The 12,032-nt window shown below is 59.7% G+C and overlaps 1 protein-coding gene across 1 annotated transcript in view; it reads right to left on the bottom strand.

The window, feature by feature from the left end:
* Positions 1 to 11,436, bottom strand: part of KCNK9 (potassium two pore domain channel subfamily K member 9) — a 73,186-nt gene extending 61,750 nt beyond the window's left edge. Inside the window, exon 1 of the mRNA XM_021688637.1 lies at positions 11,154 to 11,436. Within this exon, the coding sequence (XP_021544312.1) occupies positions 11,154 to 11,436 (283 nt within the window). The remainder of the gene's footprint in view (positions 1 to 11,153) is intronic.
* Between the last annotated feature and the right edge of the window lie 596 nt (positions 11,437 to 12,032).

The raw sequence follows: 12,032 nt of genomic DNA on the forward strand, positions 1-12,032 counted from the left end.
GACTCCCTCCAAGCCCACCTGAGGGACTCCCTCCAAACCCACCTGAGTGACTCCCCCAAGCCCACCTGAGGGACTCCCACCAAGCCCACCTGAGTGGCTCCCCCCAAGCCCACCTAAGTGACACATCCCAAGCCCACCTGAGGGACTCCCCCAAACCCACTGAGGGACTCCCCCAAACCCACCTGAGGGACTCCCCCTAAGCCCGCCTGAGGGACTCACCCCAGGCCCACCTGAGTGACTCACCCCATCCCCAAATGACTCACCCCAATCCCACCTGAGTAGCTTCCCCAAATCTTACCTGAGTGACTCCCCCAAACCCCGAGTGACTCACCACAGTCCCACCTGACTCATCCCAAACCCCCTGAATGACTCCCATCAATCCCACTGAGTGACTCACCCCTACCCGAGTGACACTCCCCTCAACCCCACATGAACAAGCTCACCTCAGCCCCACTCGAGTTCTCACTGCCCATCTATATACTGACAGTGCCTGAAAGCTCGAGTCGCCTTCCATTGAAAAACCCCACAGCTGGACTGCCTCTCCCTGTGCGTCCTCCCCTGAGCAGAGGGAAAGATCTCCCTTTCCAGGGCACACACTGTGAATGAGACACACAGTTCACACGATCAGACATGCAAACACACGCACACGCACACACGCCACTTGGCCCCCACCCGCCATGATCTGCAGAAGGCGGCTTCTCCAATTCCGCACAAGAGGCTCAGTGAAGAGAAGTCACCAGGCTGGGGGCCATGTGGCAATGTCTGGAGACGTTTACGTTTGTCACCACTGGGTGGGGGGTGTCACTGGGAGCGAGTCAGTGGAGGCAGGGATGCGGCCGACAGCAGACCGTGCACGGGACGTCCCGACTGCAAAGAAGTATCCAGCCCCGAAGTCGGCGGTGGGCAGGGCGAGCGCTGCCCTAGCCCAAGGTCACCTGCTTGGGGGGCGGTTGGACCCCAGCGCACCACAGGCCAAAGCCAGGGCCCTCCACACAGTCCGTGTTCTCTGCTGTGCTCACGCCAGCATCCTCACTGGGGCTCCAAAGAAATCGTGATCTCTTGCCCACAGAGGTGGGAACGCTGCCGGAGAAGTACCCGACAGAAGCTCCGAGAGTCGCCAGCAGTCACCTCGCCAAGCTCCTCCTGGGCTGAAGGTGTGGGCGGGGGGCAAGAGGGGCAGGTGCCTACACACAGAGGACTCTGGGGGCCCGGGGCGGCAGCCACCGCCTCCACATGGAGGCCCCCCAGGGGCTGCCAGCCCCCAGGCTCTGCCTCTCATCCCCCGCAGGCCTCACCCACCCCCGAAACTCACAGGACCCCAGAAATGTGCCCACACTGCACACCTCCAACAAATGGTCAGCAGGACCCAAAGACACCACCGCCACTTGCTTCACACACTTACGACCACTCCCAGGGACCCGGGACCCTCCGTCGGACAGTCAATCAACAAACACCTTTTAGGGCCAAGTGGCTTTCCCGTGCACAGAGCCAGCACAGCCCAGGACGCACTGTCACCTTCTGGCCAGTGTCCAGGGGAAAGACGCGAGGACAGTCTCAGCGCTGCGGGAGCACGCTGTGCCAGGCTGGGTGCATGGAACAGCATGGGCAAGGTCCCAGGTAGGAACAACCAGGCAAGCGCGGTGCGGGGTGTGTGGAGAGAGGTGGAGGGCCGTGGGGAAGAAGGGAGAGGGAGGGCCGCAGGGCGGGAGGCCGGAAGGGCCAGGTGGTGGCGAAGGTGCAGGAAGGATGCGTAGAAACCCCTGTGCCCTCAGCTCAAAGGCCTGATGATGCTCGCCGAGAGGCCTCGCCTTCCCGAACGTGTTGCACCCCACACACCTGACAGCGCCAGTGACCCCCAAAGGCCATTTCACAGATGGGCGCATCTTCCCACCGGGTGCCCAACTCACTCACGTGGGTCTGTCGCTTGTGGTAGTGGTGGGGACCCAGAGCACACCTCGAAGCCGGAGGAGTGGGAAGCTCCCCATTTGGCAAGAGGGGCCCCTAATCTGCTGTCTTCCATTAAAACCAAGAGCTCAAGTTCAAAAGGCTGGGGCCTCCTCCGACCTGCACCTTCCCAGGGGCCCCCAGGCACAACCACTCAGCCCTGAGTCGTCCTGCTTTTAGGGGCCCAGGGTGTGACTCGGGGTCTAGCAGGCCTGCCCCGAGCACCTTCTGGGGAGCCTGAGCCCAGCCCTGCCCGGGGACCTCAGACACAAAACTAGGGCACCGCGAGCGAGGCGCCCCCGGACAGCGAGGTGCAGCGGGCTGGGGGCAGAGGGACAAGTCCTCGGTCCAAGGAGGGAAGGACAGCTGGGGGAAGGGCAAGGCACAGCAGGAGAGAGGGAAGCAGGCGAGAACCCTGACCTGGGCAGACAGGGCAGGACCTGGAGGACCAGGCGGGGTTTTGGCCTGAGGACCTGGATCTGATCCGAGAGGAGACAGGGTACCAGCAAGGGAAGACAGGAGCGATGGGCTTCACGATGGTGGTCGTGGTGGCAGGCATCCCAGGAAGCCACATTTTCTCAACAGGAATGGGCTGGGGAGAGCCAGCACCTGGGCTTATACACTGTGGCCCCCAAAGCCCCGAGCCTGGCCTCCCACCCCGAGAGCCTCTTCTGTAGCTGGCACAAATCTTCATGAGGGTCAGCGTCACGGGACCCAGAAGAGGCAGTGCAGGAGACTGGTGTCCCCAAGAGGGTGGGCAAGGGGCTGCACCCGACATCTTCCCCACTTTGCACGCACGAGGGCTCAGCATCCACCTGAATGTCGTCGTAACAACCCAAAGCCCCAGGTGCGGGTGAGCAGGCCTTTCACAGATGTGTGCTCAAGGTTCACAGCTCTGCGGCTCCATTTCACAGATGAGGAAGCCGAGGCTTGAGGGACACACCTAGGATTGGGCCTCCAGGACAGGCAGACAGAGGGATCCCTGCCCAGGGCCACAGGAGCCCAGGATCTGCCTGTTCCCCGAGCCCCTCTGTGCTCAGTCCCAGGAAGCACGAAGTGTCATCCGGACGGGAAGGCTGCGGCCACAGGTGGGGCACAGAGCTGCCTCCCCCACCCTCTGGATGCCGGGCCCAGCCTCCCCCTTGCCACACCGAAGCTGCCCCCACCCCCACCACCGCCCCCAGGTCACACTGCGCCCTCCTCTAGTGTGAGCCCCCCCTTCACCCAGGGCCACCCACTGGCTCCTCCCAGGGCTGGGCACATGAGAAGGGTGAGGACGGTTCAGGGCTCACCCACCCTGGTCAGCGGCAGCCCTGCGAGTGGCTACCCCCCCAGGCAGGTTTCGTCGCTGCTCGAGGCCTGGCTGACCCTGGAATCCCAGGCGGGAGCAGGGGCAGGGAAGTGGCCCCAGCCCAGAAAGACCAGCCAGGGAACCCCCCAGCGCTGACAGCTACTCACAATGTCCTGACCAGCCGGGCCGACACACTCAGGCTCACTCCTGAATTTTCTTCTCTCCCCACACTGTGCAAATTCTCCCATCAACCATCCCTTCTTCTCTGGGTGCGCAGCATATAATTCTAGTTTTTTGCTCAGAGATCACCGTCAGGGACTGTACTTGGGTTCACACCAATGCAAGACGGAGAAGCTGCGGCTGAGGAGCACAGGGAAGAAGTCTGCACGAACTAGAAGCTCAGCCATGTCAACGCGCGGAGGGGCTGCCCGAGAACGCTAGCACGCCCAGCGGGGGCATTAGGAGAAGCGCCACGACACCTCGACAAGGGCTGAGGATGGTCTGCTCTCCCCAGCGGTCAGACCAGACTCGGAGAGCGCACACACCAGGCTTATGGAGGCATGTCTGCAAGAAACGCAGGGACCTAGGACTATCTTCAAGTTCCTGAAGCCGGTTATGGGACAGGAGGCAAACCAAGCTTCGCTCACCCCTTCCTCTGGAGAGCTATAAGCTTACAGGTTGGGTGCCCTTAGCTAAAAAGGGAGAACCTTCTACAGCCAGAGATCCTGGGGTTGGGACAGGCAGGAAAAGGGGTCCTCAGACAAAATCCCTTGATGAAATGAACACCAAACCCCTGGCCCCCAAAGCTGGCATGGAGGAGGATGCTCCCCTGGGTGAAGGGGACCCCCATCTGAGCACTCATGTCCCAGAATTCTGCTGCCCGTGGGACTCTCTTGACAGTGCAGACTGCTCCTCCTTTATCAGCCTGGCCCACCCAGGGCCTTCGCCTCCAAATTCCTGGGGTTCTGCTGAACCCAGGACATCGGTTTCCCCACTGTTTTCCTGGTGCTCTGGCAAGGCTGGTGCCAACAGAGAGTGTGGCTGCTGCATGCTCTAACTCAGAGGGGCAGCCCCCTGAGTTGGCGGCCTGTCCGTCCTGGCTCCCTGGACTACCTCAGCACACCCTCCCTCGCTCCAGCTGCACGCCCACATCCAAGTGCTGAGGTCCCTCTCCTCTTTTGGGCCTGGCCTCCCAACTTCCAATATCTGAATGCAGATCTTCTCACCCCTCTCTAGGTGACCACCATAGAAACTGGTCACCCCTTTAAAAGAATAACCCCCTGACACACACACACATCTTCCCCACATGGTGGCCCCAGCACATCAGAACCTCATGCAATAACCTCAACGTTCATCTAAACACATACCACTACCTTACATGTGAGGTAATGAGCTCCCTGTCCCTAGAGGCATTCAAAAAGAAGCTGACTGGTGAAGGAGGTTCTGGGGCTCTAGTAATACTATTTCTTGATCTGAGTGCTGGTGACAAGGCATGGTTTGTTTATAAGAATTATTGAGCAATACAACATCACTTGGCATCAGGGAAATACAAATCAGGACTACAATGAGATACCACCTCACACCAGTCAGAATGGCTAAAATTAACAAGTCAGGAAACAACAGGTATGGCGAGGATGTGCCAATTGTTGGTGGGAATGCAAGCTGGTGCAGCCACTCTGGAAAACAGTATGGAGCGTCCTCAAAAAGTTGAAAATAGTGCTACCCTAGGACCCAGCAACTGCCCTACTGGGTATTTACCCCAAAGGATACAAACAGTGATTTGAAAGGGCACCTGCACCCCAATGTTTATAGCAGCAATGTCCACAATAGCCAAACTATGGAAAAAGCCCAGATGTCCATCAACAGATGAATGGATAAAGAAGATTACCATATATATACACACACATATATATACATACACACACATATCTATATAGGAATATTACTCAGCCATCAAAAAGAATGAAATCTTGTCATTTGCAACGACATGGATGCAACTAGAGAGTATTATGTTAAGCAAAATAAGTCAATCAGAGAAAGACAAATACCATATGATTTCACTCATATGTGACATTTAAGAAACAAAACAGATGAACATAGGGGAAGGGGGGAGAAATAAAATAAAAACGGGGATGCAAACCGTAAGAGACTGAACTCTAGGGAACAAACTGAGGGTTGCTGGAGGGGAGGGGGGTCGAGGGATGGGTAACTGGGTGATGGGCATGAAGGAAGGCACTTGATGGAATGAGCACGAGGTGTTATATGCAACCGATTAATTGCTAAATTCTACCCTTGAAACTAAAAACAAAGAAACAAAAAAACATTAAAGATTTATTGAGCAATATACTTTTCATAAGTATACTTTTCTGTGTGAACATTATAATTCAATATTTTTTAAAGATTTTTATTTATTTATTGGGGGGCAGTATGTGAGCAGGGGGGAGGGACAGAGGGCAAGGGAGAGAGAGAATCTCAAGCAGACTCCCCACTGAGTACAGAGCCTGATACAGGGCTCAATCTCAAGACCCTGAGATCACGACCTGAGCCGAAATCAAGAGTTAGATGCTTAACCAACTGAGCCACCCAGGCGCCCCTCAATAAACATTTTTAAAAATCCAAAGTGACTGGCATCGGCTGAGCATTTCTGAGGAAGGAGATGTGGCTGGAAGACCGTGGAGATCCCAGCATCAAGACACTGGCACTGACCAAGATGTTAGCAGGGGCACTGTGCACACTCATTGCCGCCCCCTGCCCCCCGCCCGGGGAAGGAGATGGGCAAAAGCCCTCTGATGGGGCAGTGAACAAGCAGGGGAATGGAGGACTGAGGGAAGGCTCAGAGGAGTAAGGGAAGGAGCGAGAGGGTGAGTGAATGTCCAGAAGGATGGCTGCATGCACGCAAGGATACCCAGAGCATGAACAGGTGCCCGGAGGACCCAGGGAGTGAGTGCATGGGGATGGGTGGACGGACGGATGGACGGACGGACGTGTGAGCACAGGGGCCTGTGGAGGAGAGCTGTGCACCGGGGCCTGCTTCCCCTCTAGCTCCTGCTCTGACCTCCCTGGACCAGCTGGGGAGATGACCCAGGAAAGAGCAGGTACTGACAATGAGAGCTGGAACCCTGGGTCTCGTCTGACCTCTGCCCTGCCTCAGAGCACTCAGCTAGGCATGCATACACCTCAGGACAGCCGTCTCTTTCATGTCACCCAGAGTCAGAAGGAAACTCACTTCTCTGCCTCCACCACGACGTCTATAAATAGGCAGTGTTTACCGGAGGGCCAGTGCCACCTCGAGCGAGGCCAGGTCCAGGCAGGGCTGGGGAGGGGGGGGGCGCCATCCACGGGCCTCGCAGGCCTCCTGCCCGTTGCCAGTGGCCAGGCCGGAAAGGAACAAGGGAGCGCCACCCCTCCGGTGCCGGCAGCCGTGTGTGGGCGAGCAGGCCCCTCACCTGGGTCTTGCACAGCAGGGCTCCTGAGCAGTGGAGAGAAAGGGAGAGGCAGAAAGGTGCAGATGGAATGTTCTACAGGCCCATCCTTGGCTCCCAGGACAAAGGCACAGCGGGAGCCTGCAGGGCATCACAGAGCTCACGACCCTCTGCCTCCCTGTGCTGCTGTATCTGCACCTCAGTTTTCTCATCCAGCAAGTGGGGCAATACTCCCGCCAGTCTTGCGGCTGAAGTGAGCGCATGTGTGTGCAAGCTCCTCGCTCCCTGTGGCACCAGCCTGCTCTGCCCCTCAGGGCCTGCTTCCATTCTGCGCTCCTTCACCAGACGCCCACCCTGTGCCGGGCCTGCAGGTGCGGGGGGCATGGGGGCACAGACACAGTTCGCCTGGGGTACTGGCCATGCCGGCATAGACGGAAGCACAGGAGCGGGGACACAGCTCAGGGAGGCAGCTGGGGGCAGAGGGGAAGGCCAAGCCTCCCTGGAGGGTGAGCACCTGCCAGGAGGATGCAAAGAGCCCCCCCCCCCCGCCGAAGGAACACTCCCGCTGGGCATCCTGCACCAGAGGTGAGGATGGGTTAACTGAGTTCCACTGTCCCTACTTCTCATGCTGGAGCGGGACCAACTGTCTGGGTTTCCAGCTCCCCTCCTGCCTCAAGGCCAGGCCTTATCTTGTCATCTAGCCTGTCCCCAGAGTCTCAGAGGTGACGCAGACAAGGCAGGGGCAGGCGCACAGCAAGAGTGTAAACTCTGTATTGGAAAGGACACCCAGGAGTGCCAGAAAAAACCGAAACCTGCTCTCCACGGCGGGGAAACCCCGTTCAGGTTCCCCGTGCAGATGAGAACCTGCAGATGCCCCTCTGCGCTCTCACTTCCTATAGGAGGGACCTGGAGCAAGGAACCTACTGGAGTCCCAGCACTTCTTCCCAGAGTCTGCCCCCCACCCCCAGCCAGCACACCCTGCCTCCTAAGCCAGTCACCCCAGTGTCCAGCGTCTGGGTCACTGACTGGCTTCGGATGCTCCCCAGGGGCCCAGAGAAGCACTGCTCCTCCCAACTGAGGCCGAAACCGAAAACCCGCGTCTCCTTCCCCCCTCCGTCCCTCCCCTACGCAGACCAGTGTTGTTGGTCCTCCTGGCCCCTGCAGATGAGATCTGAATTCTAAGCAGGGTTTCTTCATCTTTCACGGTCCTAAAGGGGGTGACACTGAGGTCACAGATGTCAAAACAGAAGCGCCATGGAGATCCCCTTCTGCACTCAGAGAGGGCTGGCCATGGGGCAGTTTGGATCCAGAGCACCTCCTGTAGGAAAGTTACAGGTTTGCCCAGGGGCGCAGGGGTCCCTTAGGCCTTTGCCCTGAGCCGATGAATTCCAGGCAGGCCCTGGGCCTGAGGGGCAGAGGCTTCCAGCCATCCTGCTAAGCAGACAAGCACCACAGGGTATGGCGGGGGGCTCCCATCTTCAACACCGGCCACTTAGACGTCACCACCACCACATCCCCGCAAGCAGCTTCAGGTGCCACAGGCGGGGAGGAAGGGCGCCCGGGAAGCCACAGCTGGCCGCACCGAAGGTGCCCCTTCTGGGCCCGCTGGGCCTGTGTTCCCCTCCTTCGGCCCGCGGTGCCTGTGCCCAGGGCTCCCCCGAGAGCCGGGCGGGGGGGGGGGGGCGTGCTCTCCCTTCCCAGCCTGGCATGGAGGTGCGGCCACGGATCCGGTGCAAAGTGCTAATTACATTGTTTTTAAAATCCACTTCAGAGAGTGAGCTAAGTGGATCGGAGAAGCAGCGTTCACTTACAGACCACGAGCGCCACTGGTTCCTGCCCACCTCGTTGACTGGAGCTCAAAGTTGCAGCATGCTCGAGAAATCGCTCAAGGTTAGATTAAAAATAAGCACACCCGTGAAGATTCACCTGACTCATTAATATCACTGTCCAACAGGAGACAGTTCCTTGGAGGGCCTGGCTTGGGGCTGGTTTTTGTTCTAGGCCTAGGAGGACCTTAATTTGCATTTATATTAAAAAAGAAGAAAACAAACAGAATTAACTAGAAAAGTGCTTTGTTTCCTGTAAATTTGAGCTCTTCTAGCTTCCTTAGGCAGACAGCAGATTCGGGCCTCTGTCAAAGAGCGTGGATTCACACCTACTAAGTGCAGGGCGCAGTGCCACGTGTTGGCAAGCACCTAGGAGCCCCCAGCCCTGAGCTTCAACCTGGCAGGTGAGCACTAGGCCAGGTTCCTTCCACAGGTGCAGAAACCGCGCCAGGAGAAGAGAAACGACCTGCCTGTGGTCTTCCAGTATGACCCGACTCGGGTCGCAAGCCAGCTCCCTGGGCTCCAAGCTCAGGTCAGGGCAGCTGAGTTAAGGCAGTGTTTTCTTCCTTGTCCTGACATACGTATTCCAACCTTTCTTTCCAGAAACTCAGGTGGAAACTCAAGGAAGGAAGGAAGAAAAATCCACAGTCATCAGACGCCCCTCTGATTCTGGACGGACAGGAGTCCCACCTGCACGCCTCGTCAGACTAACACCCTCCATTTGGCCACACGTTCCTTGACTTTTCTCTTTGGAGCCTTGAGCATTTGAAGCAAATGCCGGGGACTACCAATAAGGATCAATCAACACAACCTGATGAGAACTTTATCAGTCTCACTGTTTACTTTTTCAGGTAAATGGGAGCATCACGGGGTTTGGTTTTCCCTCCAATCCTCTCCTCACTGTTGCAGCTCGGCTGGTGAGACCAGCCACAGGTTTCAGGTGCTCATGTCACTCCTGGGGCCAGTGTTCTGGCAGATGTCACCTGCTTTGGGGCTAGATCACTAAAGGCATGTTTAGGGAATGGGGGGTCTCTCCCCCAGGGCAGTCAGTCGTGGAGGCACATTTCTCGCTCTCAGCAAACAGGCCCCTGTACCCCCAGGATCGCCGCCATGTGCCTCCGTACGTTACGGCCACAGCTCAGGCTGCAAGTCGGAAAGACAAGGATGACGGTAATGACCGCCTGGCCCTTTCAGACGCTGGAAGCACAGGGTGGGTAAGGAAGAACTTCTCTGTGTTTTGGCCGCTGGGCCAAGCACATGGGGCAAGCGGGAGCAGAGCTAGTTACGTAGACAACAGAAGAGCAATTTCCTTCCAAAACATAAAAACCTGCACCAATGAATTAAACATTTCAAACAAGATGACTCTCTACAAAGTCTTCTCAACCAAGAAGCAAAGACAGGCCGTCCTGTGCTGGCGCTTCCTGTTGCATATAGCACTGAGCAATCCTGCTTTTTCAGCATGCAGAGCTTTCCAGACAAAGAAAAATAGCAAGGGGAAAATTAGAGAAGGAGGTCCAGAGGACTCGGGGCGAAGGGAGGAGAGAAGGGTGGGCAGAAAAGAGGCCTCTTCTTACAGCGAGGGGGCACAGGGGACTGGACGGGCACAGAAAAGAGGCCACCGGAGCCAACACGGTGGCCCTGACAGGTGCAAGGAGATGTCTGTGCAGAGGCAGGGTGCTGCGTGGGGGACAAGTTGCAAACCACAGAGACACCACCCTACCTACTGCCATGTCCACTGGGAGGAAGTGACCTGCTCCAGTTCCCAAGGTCTCAAAGTGTCACACCTGCGGGCTCTCCAAACTCCCTGACCTCAGTGGGGGCACTGCCCTAGGCACCTACTAGAGACTTCGTTCTGTGGCCAGCGCCCTGGGGAGAGGAACCCACAGGAGTCCCCAGGGTGCACCAACTGGACTCTCTCCCCAGACCAGGGCTGAACCTCCCCAGTTTCTGGGCAACAAGCGCACTTGCCTTACCCACTGTCACAGCCTGCGGGTGGACAGGTCCTGCCCTGCCCCCTCCTCCACTGCCCTCTCAGAGCCTGTCACCTGGCTGTCACCCCCACCCCAATCACCAGAGAACAAACTCCCCCCGCCCCCATCCCCCAGGTCCTGGCACGACCAGGCTCCAGAATCCGAAGAGGAGCCAGGAGGGAGGAAAGCTGAAATCTGGGCTCAGAGAAGGCTGGAGGCTTGCGAGGGTCCCCGGCCGCCTAAGTCCCTCTCCGCGCCGTGGAGCCAGGCCAGCCCCCTCCAAGTCCCGGAGAGGTAGTAAGTGTAAGGCTTGGAACCCCGCGCAGCCCAGCCCGCGCTGGGGCGGTGGGTGGGTGGGTGTCTGCTACGGGATTATTCTTAGCGCTCCACTCTCTTCGCGAAAGTGGCGCCTCCGCCCTCCCGGCTCCCGCACGCTCGCTCGGGGCTCGCAAGCCCGGCCCAGACACCGGCGCGGAGCGGAGCTCCGGGTGGGGTCCGCGAGGGCTGAGGCTCTCGGAGGCGCAGGAGAGGCGGGGGCTCCGGAGAGAGGAGGGGGCGCGGCGGGAGGGCCCCCCCCCCCGGCGACAGGCTGCGTTTAACCCTCGGCGCCCCGCACCCAGCCCTGCGCCGCGCGCTCAGCCGCCTCCCCGGACTCCTCCCGGGGCGCGGGGAGCCCGGCGGCGGCGCGCCCAGCCCTTACCTATGGTGGTGATGACCGTGATGGCAAAGTAGAAGGAGCCGGCGAATTTCCACTGGACGCCGGCGCGGTGCGGCTCCGACTGCAGGATCACCAGCTCCAGCTGCCGGTAGTCCTCGGCGCTGATGTTGTACTTCCCCTTGATCCGGATCTCCTCGGCTTTGAGTTTCTCCTCCTCGCGCATCTCGTGGTCCGACTCGAGGGCGTCGAAGACGGCGGCGCCCACCAGCAGGTAGGTGAAGGTGCAGACGATGAGGGACAGAGTCCGCACGTTCTGCCTCTTCATGGCCGCCAGCAAGGAGCCGGCGCGGGGGGCATGTCCCGCAGGCTCGCAGCCGCGCGCGTCCCACTGCAGCGCCCGGCGGCCGCCGCCGCCTCCTCCGCCGCCGCCGCCGCCTCCAAGTTGTAAGCGGCGGCGGCAGCAGCAGCAGCAGCAGCAGCAGCAGCAGCAGCGGGGAGGCGGGGGGCGGGGAGGCTGGGGGGGCCCCCCTCCGCCGGGGCCGCCACCGTGAGGCGGCTGGCGGGGCAGGGGCGGCGCGGGCCCGGGCTCGGGCGAGAAGGCGGACAGGCACAGGAGGCTGCTGGAGCGCCGGGGCCAGGCGTCCGGGAGCCCCGACACCCTGCGCCAGACCCGGCCGAAGCAGCCCGCCCCACTGCGCAGGGCCATGCACGGCGGCCCCGCTGGGCACCGCGCGGGCCGCGCTGCCCTCCGCACCCCGCCCCCCGCTCCCGCCGGAAAAGCAGGGGCGGGAGCGGGAGCCGGAGCACCGCCGGAGGGCGGCCGCCGGGGCCCGCGCCCCTCCGGGTCGGGCTCCCGGGCGGCGGCGCCCAGCTAGGAGCCCGCAGGTCTGCGCGCGCCTCGCGGGACCTCCTTCCCCTTCA

Source organism: Neomonachus schauinslandi, chromosome 4 (genome assembly GCF_002201575.2).
Source record: "Neomonachus schauinslandi chromosome 4, ASM220157v2, whole genome shotgun sequence".
Lineage (NCBI taxonomy): Eukaryota > Metazoa > Chordata > Mammalia > Carnivora > Phocidae > Neomonachus > Neomonachus schauinslandi.